The 22,115-nt window shown below is 36.2% G+C and overlaps 2 protein-coding genes across 2 annotated transcripts; one reads left to right on the plus strand and one right to left on the minus strand.

The window, feature by feature from the left end:
* Window positions 1-1,540: 1,540 nt before the first annotated feature.
* LOC107591677 (palmitoyl-protein thioesterase 1-like) lies at window positions 1,541-4,994 on the minus strand. The gene is made up of 9 exons (XM_016280899.1): window positions 4,739-4,994; window positions 3,532-3,641; window positions 3,309-3,436; window positions 3,143-3,213; window positions 2,535-2,637; window positions 2,329-2,419; window positions 2,150-2,248; window positions 2,000-2,071; window positions 1,541-1,813 (listed from the first exon to the last, which is right to left on the minus strand). The coding sequence occupies exons 1-9, from the start codon at window positions 4,851-4,853 to the stop codon at window positions 1,691-1,693; spliced, it is 912 nt and encodes a 303-aa protein (XP_016136385.1). The 5' UTR covers window positions 4,854-4,994; the 3' UTR covers window positions 1,541-1,690.
* An 11,884-nt stretch (window positions 4,995-16,878) lies between these two features.
* Window positions 16,879-20,047, plus strand: LOC107591678 (sialin-like; the record flags this gene model as incomplete). The annotated part of the gene is made up of 8 exons (XM_016280901.1): window positions 16,879-16,959; window positions 17,060-17,234; window positions 17,791-17,909; window positions 18,167-18,328; window positions 18,412-18,544; window positions 19,219-19,366; window positions 19,675-19,765; window positions 19,871-20,047. Coding segments are annotated over 8 exons (1,056 nt in total), but the record flags the coding sequence as incomplete, so codon positions are not given.
* Window positions 20,048-22,115: the final 2,068 nt, after the last annotated feature.

The raw sequence follows: 22,115 nt of genomic DNA on the forward strand, positions 1-22,115 counted from the left end.
TCTATTTCCAGGAGTGAAAATTTCTCTTTCATTTTTGACATGGGAGATTGAATTAAGGCTGTTGCAGTTGTTGTCTTCTTTTGGATGTCTTTTACAGGAGAAGAGTTTGTATTTGTATCTTTATGATCCTGCATGAAACTTGTATTAAGATGTGCCTGCTGTTTAATTTGTATAAAGGCAACTGCAAATGCTTGGAGGGCAGGCTCCGAGCCTTGGATCATGACAGTGCCGTTGTGGTATAAGTTCAGAGATAGAATTCTTGATTCCTCATTTCCTTCAGCATCTTCAAATACCAGGATCTGTCTGCCTTTACAGATGCCTCTTTTTGTGGTGAGGTTGAAGTGTTGGCAGAAAGCAGTATGCCATAAGGAGCTGCTTTCAGTGTAGAAGAGCAGGTTGGTCATTGAACTGCGGTCATAGTCAGCAAACAGTGCTTCAGGATTGTCCTTGATCTGTTTCCGTCTGTGGAGCTGTTTAGAATGCTCAGAGCTCTTCTGAGGGTACACAAAGGGGCGGGGCCTGCATGCTGCAGCGGCCATCGCTGGTTTTCGAATGTAAGCAAACAACTGAAAAAAAACTGTCTCTTTGTTTGTTTTTGAGATTTCCTCTGATATATAGGCCCAGAGGAATCACAGAGGAAGTGGCTGACATGAGGCCGAGCATCCTCTGAAAAGCCCTGAGGGGACGTGAAGTCACGAGTCTAAAGGACGCCGATAGCCACTGAATTATCAGGCAGCGTTCTGGCATAATTCAGATGCCTGGGTCCGCCATTTTTCTTGGGAACAAGGAAGTAGCAGCTGTAAAGAATTAGCTGTGGCAGAATTAGAAAAGTGGATATGCGCCAAGTAGGGGTGCACCACACCTTGGTGAGTTCATTGTGAACTTCTGTGGAAAATGGCACCAGTCTCTAACAGGAGATTCGTTGACGACAGCCCAGCAGGCATCATTCGTCTAAGCGGCTGCGGGCAGGTTCTTACAGAGCCGACCATTCTAAGCCAAGATTCTCCACAGCCTAGTGAGAATGCAAATCAGTTTGCTCTCCATTGGCCCATAATAACCCACTGGGGAGAGTATCAGTGTAAACAGGAGTTTCCCCATAAGTGTCAGCAACGCAACGGGAGAGACCATTCGAAAGGGAACTGCATTTATGGACTACATCACGCACTGAGTTGCTTCCCTGCATCATGTTTGTCAACAGTCAACTGTATGAAATGTAACATGACGTACAGGTCTGGGGTGGGTGCGTTAAAATATTTTAATCGCATTATTATTTCATAAATAATTAATTAAATTAACATGTTACATTGACAGCCCTAATTTTAACATTTTTATCTAAATAATTAGTGTAACGGTACACTCTTTATGTGATTCATAAATAAATACTACATAGGCCACATGGTTTGTAAAATTCAAAGTTTTATTCTGTGACAAAAATGAACTGTGACAAAATAGTTCACAATTAGAACAAATTAAAATTTCAAGTGAAACAATAAGGAATGATTTTTTTCTGATTAAACAAATCAAATAAAAATCAGATCAGTGCAATAAAACAAGCAAGACTGGCTTAATTTCTATGTAAGATATTGTATAAGACTCAGAGGCACTAGTTAGGAGCATGCTAAAGTCAGCTGACACTGGACTGTGTGTGTGTGTGTAAACTCCCTCATTAGGAATAAGCCTGTTACTGTATTTAGCGTAGGTAGGGAAGTAAATTGTCATTAAACCACTCTCGGGTGAACTGCAGATGATCTCCATCAGTGGCAAGGAATACAAGCTTCCCTGCCGAATCCATCTCTGCCAAACCCAGGCGATCCTGACCAAACAAAATAAATATGGTGCATATAATATAGAGCAATGTTCAATTGAAAAATCAATAGCAAAATTATGCAGGATATAAAGTATTTAAAAAGAAAATAGCATTAAACAAATACACTCTTTCTGTAGGTTGGTGGGTTAAATGTGGATAATAAGAGGAAAAAGCCAACAAGCTTCAGTTTACCTCTGTATATATAGCACTTTCCTGCAGTGTTTCCAGCTCTTTAGCTTGACCAGGTTTATAGAAGCCAAACCACTAATAAAAACAATTCAATTAGTAATGATCAGTCCTCTTCTAGTTCAATAAAAGAGAGATTTCATACTGTTGATGTACCTCAGAATCCACAGGATCTACCATAGTGTCCTGCAGGAACTTAACCATGACAAACTTATTCAGAGACATGAGATTCTTCTTGTAGGTCTCATTCACCACCTGACAGAAATAACATTCATCCACACCACATGCACAAATATAAATATTTTTAATAATTTCTCCCTTATCCTGAGACTTACCCGCTCCTGATTGATGTCAGCAAGGAAGAGGCTGTGCTTTTTATACAAATCATCATTGAGGGGATCGTGCCAGTATTGTGCCTGCACCAAGCTAAAATAAAATGACAATCAATTTGTTTGACTAGTGAATGTTCATATTAACTGTCATTGTGTTCATGAAATCATGAAATGGCCTGCTGAGAAGCCTAAAGCAGCCAAGCACGCACTGTTTTTGAATTGCATCGGTGTAGGCTCCTGAGTTTAGCATCTTGCGAATCCAGTCACAGATATGAGAGCTCTCACCAGGGCAATGTGGAAGACCAAATACTCCTGTGATTTACAAAAAAAAAAAAGAAGAGGAAGAGAGAATCACATGTCTGACAAACAAGGCATGTTAAAAAAAGATGTTTGAATCATGTGGGTTTAGTCACTCAAGATTTAGGTAAATAAAGCATAAATAAAACATAAATATAATTATTTTATTTATTGATAACATTTTGTTAGTATTTATTAATGAATGTGATTATTTTCCCTATCGTTCAAAAACATTTAAAAAAATTTACAGAATCTTACCGAATGGTAGTGTATAATCTTACATGCTATAATAGATTGTGACTGCAAATGCTATAACCTCAAAATATTCCAAGTAACTTTATATTAACTCAATAATTCAAAATGGTTGCATTTCCTGAAGCAATATGACTTGTGAAATCAAAACAGGGTTGTTGTGCCACAGTGTTCCTGTGAACTGCTAACCACTTTTAGGAACAAATGTACTGCTGTTTTCAGGAAGTAAATCAATCATAGAGTGAGCAGAGCACATCTGTCATATTACCCTGATGCTGTCCACCAACTGAGATGAGGTTCTTCATTGGGGGATCTGGACAACGCTGTACAACCGCTCGCCTTACGATACATTAAACAAGATAGAAAAGTAAAAAGACATGATTAAACTTTTGATAATCCCTCGGATGGATTGGTCTGAATAAATAACCACTCACAGAAACTGTGACCCTTGGGAGAAGCCCATTGCATTGTAGCCTCCCTTCAGTTTAGGGTCCTGAGCCAGCTGATCACATACAAAAGACACCTGCTTATTAACATCCATGAAGAAGCTATTTTCAGTGTCCTGTAAAAGAATTTAAAAATTTTAAAAATCATCAGACCTTTTTATTTGAAATAACAACAGGAATGAGAAGAATGGAGGATGTGGACCTGCTTTACCTGTACAACAGACTTGCCGATCATCAGGGAAAGCACATATATTCCTAGGACTTCCTCTTCCACCATCTTCTTTATTGCACCCATGCTCAGGGGATTGCAACAACTGTCTCCTGCAAAAGGATGAATAAATAAGTGATAATTAGCAATTGTCTAATTATCTTTATCGCAAACTCAGTAGGTCAATCAGTGGGTGTGTTTCTGTTAATGTGGTAAACATGTTTCTAGGTAATTTCACAACAATGGTGCCTTTTCCATAGGTCATGGCACTACAAGGTGTAATATAAATAATATGCAGTTTTCAATCATAAGTTGTGTACTTCAGAAGGTCATGATACTGAAAACATGTTGGATTAAATGAAAAAATTAGGAGCAATTTTGTTTTATGGAATTGTTTATTAATAATGCAGAGTAATGTGGTGTACAAATGAAATGTCAAATTAATTTGATTATATATATATATATATATTTTTTTTTTTTTTTTTTTTTTTTGATTTGTAAAGATTATAGTCACTTAGTACACTACTATTTAAGGTCAGTTCGATTTTTCCTACATTATTACTTTTTATTACATTATTACTTTTTGATTATATATATATATATATATATATATATTTTTTTTTTTTTAAAGATTTGTAAAGATTATAGTCACTTAGTACACTACTATTTAAGGTCAGTTCGATTTTTCCTACATTATTACTTTTTATTACATTATTACTTTTATTCAGGTTTTTTTTTTTAAATCTTGAAAAAAATTACCATGGTTTCTACAAAAATATCCAGTCTCCAGACTTATTAATTTTAAAAACAAAACAAAATCTTAATATTTTTGTGGAAACAATGTTACATTTTTACAGGATTATTTGATTAATAGAAAGTTCAAAAGAACAGTGTTTATTTCCAATCGAAATCTTTATAAGTCTTTACTATCACTTTCGATTAATTTAATGTATCTTTGTTAAATAAAAGTATTTAAAAAAAAAAAAAACTCCTGACCCCAAACTTTTGGTTAGTGTGTGTCCAAGATAAAAAATTGCAAGATGATGTATTTCAAAACGTTAGTGTCAGTTTTTTGTTGCTAAAGCCACTGTATACACAAAAGCCTTCTTGTGAAGTGACCAATGTATATTGCCCTTATGATTCACATTATTCAATGACTCAGGCCTATTATTTATTTGATCAGGTGCGGATGTGATGTAATGTGTCTCACCCATGCCGTGCCATATCACCAGAGGGACCGAGGCATTAATTCCCCATGATGAGCCACACAGCAGCAATAGACACCCAGACACAGCGATGAGGCGAAGAGCCGCTGATAAACCCATACTTGAATCCGAGCCTGCAGATGTGAACACATGTACATCCCTGTTAATAGAATACACTTAACTTACAGGAAGGGAAAGCACTAAAATAAGGAAGTGAATAAGTGAAGTTGTCACCCACAACTAATTGAGTGGGCTTTCTGCGCAGCAAGGCAAGGCAAGTTTATATACAGTGGGTACGGAAAGTATTCAGACCCCCTTACATTTTTCACTCTTTGTTAAATTGCAGCCATTTGCTAAAATCATTTAAGTTCATTTTTTTCCTCATTAATGTACACACAGCACCCCATATTGACAGAAAAACACAAGTGACATGTCAGTTCGACAGGCATCTGTATACAAGGTGAAAAGGATGGCAGAAGTGACGCAACCCTGGGGTACTCCAACATTTGTTATGATAGCGGATGACACAGTTTTATTCACTTTAACTCTCTGAACTCTATTAGTGAGAAATGAGATATACCAACGAATCAAATACAGATTTACACCCAACTGTACAAGTTTTGACATCAATTTTTCAACCTTTATGGTATTAAATGCAGAAGAAAAATCTAAAAATAAAGTTCTTATAGTTGTATTAGATTTATCTAAATGTTTAGAGATGGTATGCACCAAAGCAGCAGCTTTGTACTACAACCTCTTTTATAGGCAAACTGCCAAGGATCCAGTCTATCTTTAACCATCCTAACTAAGTGCTGAAGTAACAATTTTTCAAGACATTTCACAATTACTGAGGTAAGGGCTATTGGTCTAAAATCTTTATATTCTCTTGGACATGGAATTTTAGGAAATGGTTTAATATATGCTGTCTTCCATAACACAGGGACACTATGTGTGTCAACTGAAGCTTGAAATACTGATTGCCACACCGGAGCCAATTCATGTGCAAAATTCTTTAAAAGACCTGCACTACATCCATCTGGACCAACAGATTTTTTCGTATTTATAGACTGAAACGTTTTTCTAACATCCTCAACTTCAATAAAAATTCTGTCTGATGATGATGGAGCCACAGTATCTATTATTTCATTACATTTGACGTGCACCTATTGATTCAAATCTGGTAAAAAAAAGGTATTTAATTCATTCCCAAAACGAAATTCATTATCAATATATTCTTTATAAAAGTTAAGAGTCAGCCACACCTACCTAAAACAGCTCGTTCTAACACACCCCCACATGTCTTTGTCACTGTGTGGGAAGATTTGCATAACGACGCCCAAATGTTCATGCAAAGAAAGAAGGCGTAACTTTTATTCTCACTGTAGTATTGTTGCCGCCAACTGTTGTTTTTGAAAGCGAAACTACTTTGTTTGGCCTTCCAAAAGAGGACAGTATAGCTTCGTCATGCCTGGAGCTGATCCGTGCTGGTTGCTGAGGAGTTTATGCGTCGCGATGCAACGCAACGCGTAAAAAGTATAAGTTATTATAATCCATAATTATGTCCACACTGGATGCAACAAATGCCTCCTTTATAATGGGTTTTAATGTTTTTGTCTCGTGGCTCCGGCCGGGACACGGCATCACAGTATGATAGGGGCTTAACATTTCCGTTACACGCTTGAGGTATTTCGGCCAATCACAACGCACTGGATAGCTGGCCAATCAGAGCACACCTCGCTTTTCAGACCAATGAACTTTGTAAAAATCGACTCGATTTTCATGGTGCACAAACAGATCAAACGTAAGAAGATAAAGTAACAGTTTCATAGCAACTTAACATCAATGGCCCTCGATATCGTTTCCCTTTTTAATATTTGCGATTATACACCAGGGAGCCTTGATATCGCTAAGCTAGGAATAGCTACAAACATGTTTATAAATGCTAAAAAATACAAATATTTTCAGTTACAGCCATTGTGTACTTGCTGTGATAACTTTCTGTTCAATCACATGACATGCAAAAACACAGCTCACGTCAAACAAATGCGTTTATGGCTGCAGATATTAGACTTATATGTCATAGCAGTAAACCTGTCCATAGACTATATACAGTCAGTATATAACAGCGCTGTTTTACCGTACTAGATACATTTGAAAGTTCTGTTATAATGCTACTCTGTGCGGTCATCACTGGTCTATTAAAACGCACAACATATCAATGCGTATTTGGTGTTTCCATGTTTTCTAAATCAAATCTGGAAATCAAGGGGTTATGACGTCATTGGCAGGTGACAGAATGACACGGTTCGTGTCATTAGTTAAAATTGTGACTTTTTAGACTTATTTCTCTAGATTTAAACATTCTTCGAAACATTTGGGATAATGCAAGTACACAAGTCAGCAAAATATATAACACTGTTCTAGTAGTTTTTGGATATTTTAATTTAAAAAATCTTACATATTGTGCCTTTAAGTTCTACACTAGAGATAATGGGAATTTAAAACCTATATGATACAGTATTTTACATTATCTATAGTGCTTGGACATTTTCAGCAAGGTGCTACAAGAGGTTTGGGCTTCCCGGTAGATACAGTTGACCTCCAAGTGAGTATTGTCATTGTTTTTCTTTAAACCAAAAAACATTTAACAAGAAATATTCAAAACATATTACACCTTTCAAATGAGGAGCTTTCTGATTTATGCCAAAAAATGTGGAGTAGTTTACATTTGTGCGATATAACATGAATAGCACTAAATTATGTTAAAGGCCATAAAAACATCTGAAAAAATCTTAGCAGAGCATAATTCAATGAGAGCTGAAACAGACACATTTGCCTAATGGATGATGACAAGAAAATTGGGCATGATGGATGGTACAGACAGAAGAAGAAGAACCAATAGAAAATGGACTGATGATATCAAACACTGATGTGGAGAACTAGACAGAAATTTATGAAAACTAAATAAACAGCATTGATCCCACGATTATTGATTTGTTGATGAAACAGCACCTCAAATAGATTAAAGCTTATGGATTCTGACAAAACACAAATTACATCAATTGCATTATCTGAAATGTCTTGTTTTTGTTTCAGGATTTATGGATGTCATACTTAAACTAACTCAAGTTCAGTCCAAAACTTACACCTAGACCTTTGCAATAATGGCACTACAAAAGGGGTTACTCCATTAAATCGACTGCAGACGTCCAAGACAGTGACACTTCACCACTTTTAAAGAAGGAAGTGGAAAAAAATCACAGGTTGGTCAGCAATTTGATCCTCTTGCAGTTTGTTAAAAATCTGCATGAAATGTGGTGGGGGGAAATGTGTTTTGGGTTGGTAAGATTTTTTATGTTTTTGAATAAAATCCCTTATCAAATCAACTCACCAATGCTGCATTTATTTGATCAAAAATACAGCAAAATATTATTACACTTTAAAACAACTGTTTCTAGTTTAATATATTTAAAATGTCATTTATTTCTATTTTCTTCTGACATTACTCCATGTTGTTTTATCAATGTTGGAAACAGTTGTGCTGCTTGATATTTTTGTTGAAAAGTGATCAATTTTTTCAGGATTTAATGCGTCCTCGCTGAATAAGAGTATTCAATTCTTTCAAAAAGAAAAAAAAAATCTAATGCACCTTAAACTTTTGAATGGTACTGTACTAAGTAGGATATTATTCCAGAATCGGATACTTAAAAGGGTCATATGATGTTGCTAAAAAGAACATTATTTTGTGTATTTGGTGTAATGAAATGTGTTTATGCGCTTTAAGGTTAAAAAACACATTATTTTCCACATTCTGTACATTATTGTTTCTCAAATGAGGCATTTGTTGCATCCAGTGGGGACATAATTACGAATTATAATAAGATATACTGTCCTTTTACGCGTTGCGTTGCATCGCGCCGCGCCGCGTAAACATAAAACCATGTCTGCATTTGTGATCGGAGAAAGGACAAACAGCAAGCGCTACTATAATTCAATTCAATTTTTCAATTCAAGTTTATTTGTATAGCGCTTTTCATGATACAAATCATTGCAAAGCAACTTTACAGCAAATTAAGTTTCTACAATATTTAGTGGTAGCTTATCAGTGTTGACTGTCAGTTAATGTACATATGGCAGAAATGTACGGAAAAATCAATTAAAGACGTAATCAAACAGACGATGAACACTATTAACAGCAATTATTATATGATGCAATCAAACTTATAGCAAAATTTGGTAGTTCTGTATGTTGTTTCAGGGTTGGCATCATCTGAGGTCCTCTGAGGGGTTGACATCATCTAGCGTAGCTGTTGTGCCAACCAAGCAAAATTGATTTGTTTAACCCAAGCTAAAGAATAATAATGTGCATTTGATCAGATATAACTGCAGTACAAGATTATGAGATGCATTATTTGAATGCCAAAAAGATGTGTCTTTAATCTAGATTTAAACAGAGAGCGTATGTCTGAACCCCGAACGTTATCAGGAAGGCTATTCCAGAGTTTGGGAGCCAAATGCGAAAAAGTTCTACCTCCTTTAGTGTACTTTGCTATCCTAGGTACTACCAAACGTCCAGAGTTTTGCAACCTTAGGGAGCGTGATGGGTTGTAGCGTGGTAGAAGGCTAGTAATGTACGCAGGAGCTAAACCATTAAGGGCCTTGTAGGTAAGTAATAATATTTTGTAACTGATACGGAACTTAATAGGTAGCCAGTGCAGAGACTGTAAAATTGGGGTAATATGATTATATTTTTTTGACCTGGTAAGGACTCTAGCCACTGCATTTTGGACTACTTTAGCTAACAACTACTTTAACAGTTTCTATGTCTCAGGTGGTAACAAGCTTCAAAAATGCCACCCTGTGTCTTTCCTCTCATTCACAGAAATTCATGGAAACATACACAAATGCATGCATGCAGAGTCATTGCCCTCTCATTCCCTTTCTGTTTCTCTGTCCTCTGTCTCTCTTTCCTCCTGCTGCTTTCTTTCACACTTGTTTCTTCTCTCTCTTTCTCTCCTTCTCTCTCTCTCTCTCTCAGTGTAGCTCAAAGAGCCATCTCTTCAGTGGCATATGCAGCCAATGAGCTTACTGCCTTGCATTTATATAGCTGGCTAGCATTCACCTGAGATTCCTGCAGGGCGCTTTCAGAGTTTTCTGAAACTCAACAGCTAGATAAGTAAACGGTTTTCACTCTGTTTTCTGTGCATTATTGCGTTTGTCAGATGTACGTTTTTAAACTAGAAAACATACAAGTTGTAAAACTACGTGCAGGTTATTCGCGCGAGGAGTAATTACTAAGCATGTATTGTTCATGTAACAGCAGTGGCATTAGCAGCAGCAGCAAGCACTTTTCCTAGTTCATGTAAGTGAGAATACAACGTCAAGCGTCGCGGATTTTAGAACAGTAAAGTGAATTGGGGATTACCTTATTTGCCCGAAATCTCCAATGCTTTTAATATTTTCTGTGGGCATTAATTTCTACATTAACCGCGAACGGATTGGCTTCAGATGCACGCCTCACTAGTGGGGTTGGTTTGCAGTTGGCGTTTCACAGTTTTAAGACAAGGTGAACCCGTATAACTGTCTTTCATAAACGTCATACTGTCATCAGCATTACCTATTTTAATGAGCAACAGAGAATAATATACCCGCTGATTCATGTACTCGTTCCGCATTGCAATGCATTTAGTCAGAAGAGGGAGCGCTCATTTAAAGGGGCCACACCTCTATTTAGCTCGTTTCCTTGGTTCAGCAATAGGGAAGAGTTTATTATAAAAGTCATGTTTAGTAATAGTTTAAAGATAATTAATCATGAATTCGTTTACAATATAAAGATACTACTAATAATAAATCATTTCCAATCAGTAGCCCATGTACAATGTAGTTAATAGTAGGATACTCTTGAACTGGAATGTACTAGTTGTGTATTCAGTTGGGCTTACAGCAATTATAGTACTTTCATGGAGTGTAGCAGCAGTATCATAGAATTCAGATCACGTTATTGGCGAATTGTTAATTGCAGTATGCATAGCAAATCAAGTCAAATTATTACTGTTGTTTATAGCAGCTGCAGCAGGAAACATCTGGTTGTAACGTGCATGACATTTCAGTGATAACACATGGGGTAAGTAACTCTTTTAAATTGAAATAGGCTTTTATAACTGTTTATTTACCAGAGCGTACAGGGATTTTGTGAACTCTTCAAAGTGAAATAGGCATTATTTGTTTGCGTTTCATTGTTTAATAAAGACGCTTATAGTAATTCTAAGTACTTTCGTGCCGCTGTAGCAGCAGTATGGATAGCTATTCAGAATACAATTTTTAGCGAATTTATTTGCAGCAGTCTGCATAGCAACCAATTATTATTGTTAATATAGCAAGGGCAACAGGAAGTACTTTAGTTGCATGAAATTTCAGCGATAATGCATGGATGAGCTACAGCAATTCTAGTACTTTGACATAGTGTAGCAGCAGTGTCCATAGAATTTCAGGTTGCGTTAGCTAATTATTAATAGCAGTATGCATAGCAAATCAAATTATGCACTTAGTTGCGGCAGCATTAGGTAGTCTGTAGTTTACATTTACATTATTTATTCATTTTGCAGATGCTTTTATCCAAAGCGACTTACAATTGCTGACGTTTCAGTGACTTAAAATGGATGGTATGTGAACTCTTCAAGCGAATAGGCATCATTAGCATTTCATTTATTTAAAAGGGGCTTATAGCAATTCTAAGTACCTTTGTGCAGCAGTATGCATAGTATTCAGGTCGCATGTAGCTAATTTGATAGCAGCAGCATGCATAGCAATTTTATATGCGATGTTAGCAATAATATTAGCAGCAGGAAGTCAAATTATTGTTGCTAATATAGCAGCGGCAGCAGAAAGTACTTTAGTTTAGTGGTGGGCTGTATACCGGTTCATACCGAATACCGGTGTTTTTGTTATGATATGAATTTTTTAAATACCGCAATACCGGTGTATGTCACTTAAACAACGTTTGGAACGCGACACTGTTTGAAAGGGGTCCCTTTTCACTGGTGCACTGTGGTGAGGGAACAGCTGTATGTGTTACTAAGCGTGAAAGTTCTGAAACTGAAGCTGTAGAACTAATAGAACGTGATGACACAGAAGAACTCATCCACATTGACTGCCACAAATATCCACTGCCTCCTGCCATCAGCTCCCACGCCTCACACACACACGAGCTTGACTTTAGCACTAGATTTAGCAACTTTCAGACCCTTTTAGCTGATTTTTTTTTCCATATTCATACTGACAAACTTAGTGACTTTTTTTGGATAAACCTTAGCTATGGTTCAGTTGGAAGATTTCACCAGTGCTGTCCCGCAAACGCGAGGTCTGACTTTCCCGGAGAAGTGTCACCTCTCTCGGCATCTGTTCTGTGCAGTGAGTGGCAGAGAAGCAGCGCATTCAGTTGGCCGCACCGCAGCCGACTCCTCAATAAATGAGTACAAAACGGCGTTTCCTAGCACCTGTCGCTTACTGATTGTTTGGAATTATAAATGAGCATAGTTCGTCTGTTAATCACATGCACTCTTTTTGTTTGTTGTTTTTAAAAAAAAAATTTTAGTTTGTTACTCAGACGCAGGCAGTGCGCTGCATGAGACAAAAAAAGTAATATAGCCAAAACAAACCGCATAGCCGCTCTTTAGTGTAGATGCATGTTGATTTTATCAGACGATGCCGCGATTATAAATGAGTGACTCCTGGTTAACATGTATTAAAAGGGGTCGTGTTTAGTCACTATTTAGTGTGGTATTTTTTGACAATATTCACTCATCATGACAATAAAATAGGGCATTCTAAGTCAATATACTGCAGTATTTCCGCTCTCAATCAGTAGAAAATATGGTTAACACCCGGTCATGCATGAAAAAAAAAATACCGTCATGTACCGTGCAACCGGTATAATTTTAAAAACTACCGTGATATAAATGTTTGGTCATACCGCCCAGCACTAGGCGAGACGTGGCCTGATGACGTCATCGTTTCAGAAAATATACGGATTTGCTGTCCACACAAAAACGCAAGGGTGGTGTTTTCAGATTTATCCACTCTGGGACCCAGTTTAAAAAAATATCAGTTTCACTCACCCAAAATCCCGGATCCATGTGGACGAAATGCCTATACGATACAAAATGTATGCCTCTACAGCTTATCGCGTCTCCATGTGGACGGGGCCTGAGAGAAACGTTCAAGAGGGTCTGGCTGCAGACTTGCACTTGCGCTTCTGCTAGTGACATTACTTGCAGTTGTTTTTTTTTGTTTTTTCTAATTTATTTATTTTTTGTTTGAATCTCTCAACATTTTACAACAGTAGCCAGGTGGTGAAGACAAGAAAAAATAAACTAAATTACAAAGTCACTTGCAATCTAGTTTCTTTTTTTCTTGTAACAAATACATACAAAATTGTCAAAATACCTGTCTTGGAGAGTCTCCTCGAAAAAAACTGTCGGTTATGTCTTAAGTGAAAGTAAACGGTGGAGAAAGAAATCTGATGTGTATCATTGTAATGGATGCATTGTCTCTTAAAGTGACCGCACATAATTTACTAGCTGTTGTAATGTTAATTCAAGAAAATGAAAGAAAATCACTCACTGCTCTTGACTGAATTACTTCGTAGTTTTAACAAGAATTAATCCACAGTCAAACCAAAAATTATTCAGACACCATACGTGTGTGTGTGTGTGTTTATTTGTTTTTTTTACTAGTGGGTGCAGGACACTATAGTTCATTCGTGTAAGTGAGTAAAGCTAAATAAACTGACATAATATACCCAAAAATTCTTCATACAGTGGACTACCAGTAAAATTGATAAAATAAATTTGGGACCAAAAGTTATTCAGACATGTTGACCTGACCATGTTTTGCTTAAACGGTTAGTTCACCCAAAAATTAAAATTAGGCTGCGTTTTACTCGCCTCGGAGGCATCCTAGGTGTATATGACTTTCTTCTTTCAGACGAACCCAGTGGGAGTTATATAAAAAAATTTGTCCTGGCTATTCCAAGCTTTATTGCGAATAGCGAATAGCGCTGACCTCATGCGTCATCAGCCCGGAACTGCTTCTGTTTACAACAGTGAGCACAAGCTACATTAAAGTGATTTATTACGTTTTGAATATGGATATTTTTCATACAAAAACGCATTGATTCGCTACAGGAGGCCTTTGTTTGTTATGGGTGAACTAACCCTTTAAAGGGGTCATATGATGTTGCTAAAAAGAACATTTATTTGGTGTAATGAAATGTTTATGCGGTTTAAAGTGTAAAAAAAAACACTATTTTCCATGTACTGTACATTTATTGTTTCTCCTCTATGCCCCGCCTTTCTGAAACCGTGTTGATTTTAACAAAGCTCATCGGTCTGAAAAGCGAGGTGTGCTGTGATTGGCTAGCTATCCAGTGCATTGTGATTGGCCGAATACCTCAAGTGTGTGAAAGGAGTGAAATTATTTCCTTATAAAATAAATTTGCAATGCAAATGCCAAACACTCAGAAACAATGGGCTTTGATCAAGATAGGAAGATCGGGAAGAAAGACCATTTGTTCTTCAGTCCCTTCACCCGTCCTTCCCCCCTGGGCACATGGTCCAGGTCACTAAAAGTTGACAGAGAAATGCCAAGAACTCAAGTTGCTATGCTCACATAAAACATTTACTATATCGTCAGGATTCATGATTGTAAACTTCATGTTTGATGTCATTTTAAAGGTCTTTGTGTGATTTGGTAAAGTGGTTTCAGTTTCAAGGTAGTCATTTATATTATGAGAGATTTAAAACTTTTTTGTAGAATTGTTGTTGAGGAGGGGGTGTGTCCCCCTTTAGGGGTCTGTGAGAATGTTTATCTCTCTCCAGCCAGGTGTGACCCTGGATCACAGAACCTAACAAACAAAAGGTATTTTATGTTTTTACAACTGATTTAAAGATCTTTGTTTTTGTTCTGGTAGTATTTAAGGGATAGTTGCAAATCAGTCTTTGCGATTCTGTAGCCAGAAAGCCCGTAGTATGGAATGTGTCCACATGCGGCAGCGGCAACAATACTACAGTGAGAATAAAAGTTACGACTTCTTTCTTTGCTTGCACATTTGGGTGGCGTTATACAAATCTTCCCACATAGTGAGGTAGATATGTGGGGGCGTGTTAGAACGAGCCGTTTTAGGTAGGCGTGGTTAACTCTTAAATTTATAAAGAATAACTCTTTGGATTTGAGACTTTAGTCTTTTCTACTTTACAGATCTTCTTTATGCACCAAGAGCATGTAACACTCCAAAGATAAAGGAAAAATTTAAATCGCATCATATGACCCCTTTTTATTTTTTCTTTAATTGAACAAAATTAAGCATTGCTTGGTAATTGGTCAACAAAATATTGATAGTTGTGTAAATAGTCATACTAACAGTTGTCTGAATTTTTGGTTGATTGTAATTCATTACATACCTTTCTATCAAAGTTATCTGACATTATCAAGATGAATTTGTTCTGACAGTTTAAGTTCTTGTCATTTTATTAAAATTTTCTAAAATATAGCAAATAAACTGATAATGTGAGAAATGTTGAAGGTGTCTGAATAATTTTTGTTTTAACTAACCGTATATTACATTTTTTACAGTGAAGACTATGCAGTGCTATTTTACTTAACCATTGTAAATAGCACAAATAAATAAATAGAGCGAACATGCAAATGAAACCATTTCAAACGAGACCCACTAGCCAAAACCTGTACTGGGGCCCTGCAAACCCCAGCTACAGCCCTGGATGTCACTAGCGGAAGCCCAAGTGTCTGAGAGTGCAAGTCTGCAGCCAGACCCTTCTCGAAACGTTCATGGATCGAAGAAGAGTGTTTTTGCTTTGTAATAAGAGTTCGGCACAAACGCGATTCATTCACTTGGTGAGCATAACCGTTTTTACAGCTCTGTGACACAATCCATCAAAAGGCTTATAAATGCCACAGAATAAGCCTTAAAAGTTCTCAGAGGTGCAACAGCGCGTTCATATATATGTTTTCGATGCAGAGTGCAAATGGCTGTGCATTTATGTGTTTTTAACTCTATGGGAGCGAAATGAAACGGTCTGAACGCATAGCTTGTGTGTGTTGTCTGTCTCCCCTCTTCACCTCTCCTCCGCTCCGCTGCGCGCCACGCCCACTTTTTTAGCATCTTTTAAAACTGGTGAGAACTAACCGGTGCTGAAACGGGGGGTTTCATGACCCTTTAAGGCAAACATGATCCAAGTTAGCCGTAACGCTTTCTCCAATAGTAAGTAATACAGACCCTCTCATCTCCCGATAGTAAGACGATCTCTGGTTTGGCTACTTTTGTGATCAGAAGGCAAAAAAGCTAAGTATAATATCTGTGATAGCTAAACATGTTGCAAGAGAGGTGTCTCCACCAACATGACAAAGCACTTTAATTTAATAGATCGTAAAAGTTCGCGAACGCGATTCAAACACCAATGTGATTCTATTCCTAAATTACAATGATTAGTCTGTTTCATTCCTCAACCTCTGACATGTGCAATCAATGTTGTGATCACTTGTTGGTTCGTCCGTGCAGAGTACGATCACACCAGTGTGATTTGAACATTTCAATTTGCGTTCACACTGCCATTGACCTAGACAGCAGCTGTCTGTCATGAATGACACAGCTTTACAGTCTTTTCAGCCACACAGTATCATTATTTCTGTGTTACAAACATTCAAATCACAGAAGTACTGGGATAAAAGTTTATAGTTCAGATATAAACTGTGTACAACGTGCATGGTAGAGATTAAAATCACCTCTTAAATCACCTTTTGAAAGTAATTTGACACTTCAAATGAACATTATCGATTACATTGTTACTCCGGTAATTTAGGTGGCGAAAAGGGTCTGTTAAAATGTATTTGTCTTTGAATCATACAAGAGATTCGTTCAAGAATGCTGATTCATCCAGAAATGAAACCAGTACATCTTGAGTGAGTCATTTAGTCATTAATTCATAAATTACATGTGATTTTGTTTAGTTGTCTAATATTTTTTCTTCACAGTCATGAGAGAACCACAACTTCCATTAGGGGGAAAAAAACCTTAATTTATCCAGAATCATGCAGTTCTATTTTGCACACAAACAGCTCTTAATCCGTCCTCACTCTCCTCACTCCACTGTCAGCACAACTTGGAGCCAAGTGGCTGTTTGCCTTGCGTGCACTGGAGGGATTTGGGGAGGTTAGGGGGCTTTTGTAATAGCCAAAAAAAGCTTCACACTGATGCTTCAAATAGAGAATCTCTGTATTTGAGTCTGTTTTTTGTTTTGTTTTTTGTCCAGGGTGTGACTCTTCCTGCCATGATGGCGATGTGGGCCCGCTGGGCTCCTCCATTGGAGAGGGCTCGTTTGATGACGTTCTCAGGTGCAGGCTCTAGCTTTGGTGCTTTTGTGGTTCTTCCTCTCACTGGCTTCATCTGCCGTAGTCTGGGGTGGCCAGCAGTCTTCTACTCCTGTGGTGAGGGAAAATTACATTTAACTTATGGATGCATTTATATACTGTACATAACAGTTTAGGGTCTGTACGATTTTTGTTTGTTTGTTGTGAAATAAATTAATAGTTAAGTTCTTCAGGGATGCAGAATGTTTCTTGAGCATATTAGAATGATTTCTGAAGGATTTTGTGACACTGAAGAGAGTAATGATGCTGAAAATTCAGCTTAGCCATAAATTACATTTTAAATATGTTAAAATAGCAAAGTTATTTTAACTGGTAATAATATATCAAATTATTACTGTTTTTACTGTATTTGATTAAATAAATGTAACTTTGGTGGGAATAAGAGATTTTCAAAAACATTAAAATATAATTTTCTAAAAAAATAAAAATAAAATACATTTAATGGTGTAGCATCTAGTCCAAGCAAAATGCTTGGAATAATTATTTTATATATAATACATTAATATACTTAACACTCCTTACTCTTGTCATCATATTTAATGTAAAATAATAGCAACATATCTTGTATATTTTATATTCAAACGTATATCCATTAACGTGTTTTTACCACCAGGTGGTGCAGGGTGCCTTTGGGCAGTGTTTTGGTTTATCATGGTGTCAGATGAACCCCGAACTCACCCAAGAATTAGTGACAGAGAGAAACATTACATAATTAACTCAATAGGTTCACAGGTATGAACTAATTTTCTCTTTGAATTTTTGATGATGTATACAGTTTGGTCTCGTTCTTTATTCATCAAGTAAATCATTCATGCTAAAAAATAAATAAATACATGCTAGCATGATTCTATGTGAATATGTCATTGAATTACAAAGGAATCATCAAATAATATGAATTTCCAGCATGACTTCCTCTCCATATTTAATCTCAGGGTTAGATCTGCAGGCATTTATTGTTGATTTGATATTTCCTCTTTTTTTTTTTTTAGGGGATGCCACATGGTTGGTCAGTGCCTGTATTATCTATGCTGTTCTCTGTGCCTGTTTGGGCCATAATCATCCCCCAGATGTGCGGTAACTGGTCTTATTATACTCTCCTCACCTCACTTCCTACTTACATGGACACTGTGCTCCACTTTGATTTGCAACAGGTGAGGCAATCGGGATATTTAGATTAAATCAGTCTGGATTATATACTGTGTCTCACTCTATTTCATTTTGTTTTGTCATTTAGAATTCAGTCCTGTCTGCTCTGCCATATCTGGCTGACTGGCTTTTCTCAGTGGTCTCAGGTGTGCTGGCAGACAACCTCCTGGAGAGGGAGCTCCTAAGTGTCACAGCTGTCCGAAAAATCTTTACTTTCATTGGTATGAATAACAAATAAATATCTGCTAAATAACATAAATATTTATGATGACAAAGTGCATGTAAAAAGTGAGGAAATAGAACAGCTACACTTTGGAATCATTACCTTTTTTTATGTTTTTGAAACACTCTTATGCTAACCAAGGGTGCATTTACTTGATCAAAATACAGAAAAAAACAGTAATATTGTACTTTGTAATGTACTGAAACATTATTACAATTCTAAAATGTAATTTTTCATGAGCCATTGCTCCAGTTTTCAGAAATGTGATCCTTCAGAAATCATTCTAATATGCTGAGTTGGTGCTCAAGAACCATTTCAATGTTAAAAACAGTTGTGCTGCTTAATATTTTTGTGGCAACTGTGATACTTTTTTTTCAGGATTCTTTAATGAAACCCCCCCCCAGCATTTATTTGAAATAGAAAGCTTTTGTAACATTATGTCTTTACTGTCACTTTTAAATAATTTAATACATCCTTGCTAGATAAAAGTAATCTTTTTTTTTTCAATAAAAATATTAAGTAAAAACTATTTTCAACATTGATAATAGGAAATGTTTCTTGAGCAACAAATCAGCATATTAGAATGAGTTCTAAAGGATCATGTGACACTAAAGACTGTATTATTACAGTTTAACTGTGATTTTATGAATACTTTTGTTTTGTGTCCCATAGGTCTGTTTCTACCTGCTGCTTTCCTGCTCGCTGTAGGCTTCACGGGTTGTAGCGGTGTGTTGGCCGTGACTTTTCTCACTTTTTCCAGTATACTCGAGGGTTTCAGTGCTGCTGGTGTCTACATTAACCAGATTGACATTGCTCCACGGTACAGAACCAAGACTGTCTGACTGGTTTATTTGTCACAATTAGTCAATCTGCTTAAGTTTGCCCTATAGAGCTGTTCATTACATCAATTTCTAGGCCAACCTTCACCTTTTGGGATTTCTTATGTTTTTTTTGTTTTTCTTTATTAAAATAATGTTGGAAAATGCTAATCATCTTCTGGATTATAGGACTACAAACTGAACAGCTCTTTGCTAAAATTGATATCCATCAATCTATACATTAAGTTTTCTTTACCAGCTTTACATTTATTGCAATAGTTATATCTCCTTTTGTGCTCTTTTCTTCCAGGTACGCAGGTACACTTCTAGGAATCACAAACACTTTTGGGATGATCTCTGGTGTTCTTGCACCAATTGTAGTGGGCTACTTGACCAGAGATGTAAGCTGTGTTTTATATTTTGTAACACTGCAGTTGCTTAAAATAATTCATCATCATCAAAGTTGACATTTTTATATGTTCCCCCTTCCTTTGATTTCTGAGCAGCACTCAGTTACAGGATGGAGACATGTGTTCTGGTTGTCAGCAGGGGTGAGTGCCTTTGGAGCCATCTTTTACGTGATCTTTGGCACTGGAAAGATTCAGAGCTGGGCTAGGACAGATGAGGAGTCAGACACAGATATACACAATTAAACATTCCAGTTGACCAATTCAGCAAGATATGAGGACACTGCCTTTGAGTTTTATGCAATACTCATCACATATGCTACCAGTCAAAGGTTTGGACAAACTTCGTACCTTTTCAGGATTTTAAAAACGTGTTATTCTAAAGGCTTACATAAAATAAACATACAAACATAAAATTTACCTAGTTTATAACTTTTTTTAATGGACCAAACAGTGATATTTTTGGTCACTACAAAATTCCCATACTTCCATTTGTATTATTTTATAGTTTTGAATACCATTATTCAAAAACAGGGAAATAGTTTAAAAAAAGAGAGAAGGTCTATCCAAACATTTGACTGGTATTAATTGTACTTTACTCAGGATTTTTAGAGGGAAAAAAATTTGAAGTGCCTTACAAAGTGTAGTTTTTAGTCTACCAATATTTGATTAATTGCTAAACAATTCCGTTAATGATAATACAATGGAATGGAGAGATCAGAGGAATTCCATTTTTTAATCATTACTTTTTTGATAAATTATACTCTGGACTTTATGCTATCTTTCAAACTAATGTAATTTGTGTTACAGTGGTGAAACAGAACAGATTTAGGGGTTTCAACTATATTTTTATTACATTTGAAAATACTTCCTAATAAGCACTTTAATGCATTAATAATGAAAATACCTTACTGTTTGGTACCAATGCTGTTCAGGTCATTTTAAACTTGCTAATGAAGTAACTGTACTCCATTAATTGTGTCATTCACTTTAGCACTCAGGCTCCTTTTTCATGAAAACCATGGTTTGTTACAGTTTTACTGACAGATACAGTCTGTTCATATTTACTGGAATAGACCAGACAGGGAACATTATTGTTTGAAACCTTTCTTCGAAAATTGAAATGTTTAATGAATTTTAGTTTTTGATGATTGCATTAAGCTAGTGCACAATTTAATTTTTTACAAGTTTTTAAATGAAGTTTCACTTAATGTTTGTTTAAAACACTCAAAGAATCTTTGCTAAAAATTGCCCGGTATTACTATTACTTTTTTCTTTTTTTTTTAAATAAGTCATGAATTTCTGATTTTGATCATGCTCAATAAATACAGTGGTATTTTTACAGTACAGTCATGATGTTCCATCTGATTTGTCAGCACTTATTATCTGCTCTGTAATATGGATGAATAGATCATTAATCAAACATTTGTATTCCTATGTGCAATTACAGGGTAAACAACCTAACATAATTTTAATTGCTACAGTGTAAATAATATACAAGGCATTACAGTCAACCACACGCTTATACATTTGCGTCACTTTGTACTCGTAAAAACCGAAGTATACTTTAGCCTTTGCACTGTGCAGTGACGGTGGGGACTCGAGCCAACATTTATCACCTCGTTGGATTATATGAATGCCTCTCAAATTTTACAGCAGATAGTTCTGAATATTTAAATTTTATTTATCTTAAATTTGTATAGGAGCAATTATACCAGATATATGAACAGTGTTGATTGTGATGTAAACTTGCTGGGCGTTTTAACTTTTTGTGTCATTAATATAGTGCTAAGTTTGATTTGATATATCGATTTTTTTGGGTTAGTCTCTTTAATCATTCCTATCATGACATTGTAAATGCACTCTTTCCGTAGTTTCAATGTTGTGTGTGTAAATGAGCAAGCTATATTACGGCTTACCATGAGGACAAAAATAAAACTGGTAGAGTCATAAAATAACATTTCTTGTGTTACAGTTTTACTAGCTGTTCGAAGGAGCAAAGAATTTGCTCTGTGAACTTGATCTTGCCCTATCATACCCTGTTATATTGTTTAATATTACTGTAGATGAGTCATATTTTGCTTTCCTGTTTGAAAGACCTAGTCGAGGAAATATATTAAGCTTATATATGAACTGAAGGTCTTTAGATGGGTGAGATTTTAAAAAACATATTTAATTTAGGCAATTTTATTGACTATAAGCAACCTCTTTCTCAGCAGTTGTGAACTGAATACAAATGACTTCCGTTCATTCATGTAGGTCTTTAGATGGGTGAGATTTTAAAAAACATATTTAATTTAGGCAATTTTATTGACCTATAAGCAACCTCTTTCTCAGCAGTTGT

Source organism: Sinocyclocheilus grahami, unplaced genomic scaffold (genome assembly GCF_001515645.1).
Source record: "Sinocyclocheilus grahami isolate Dianchi unplaced genomic scaffold, SAMN03320097.WGS_v1.1 scaffold144.1, whole genome shotgun sequence".
Lineage (NCBI taxonomy): Eukaryota > Metazoa > Chordata > Actinopteri > Cypriniformes > Cyprinidae > Sinocyclocheilus > Sinocyclocheilus grahami.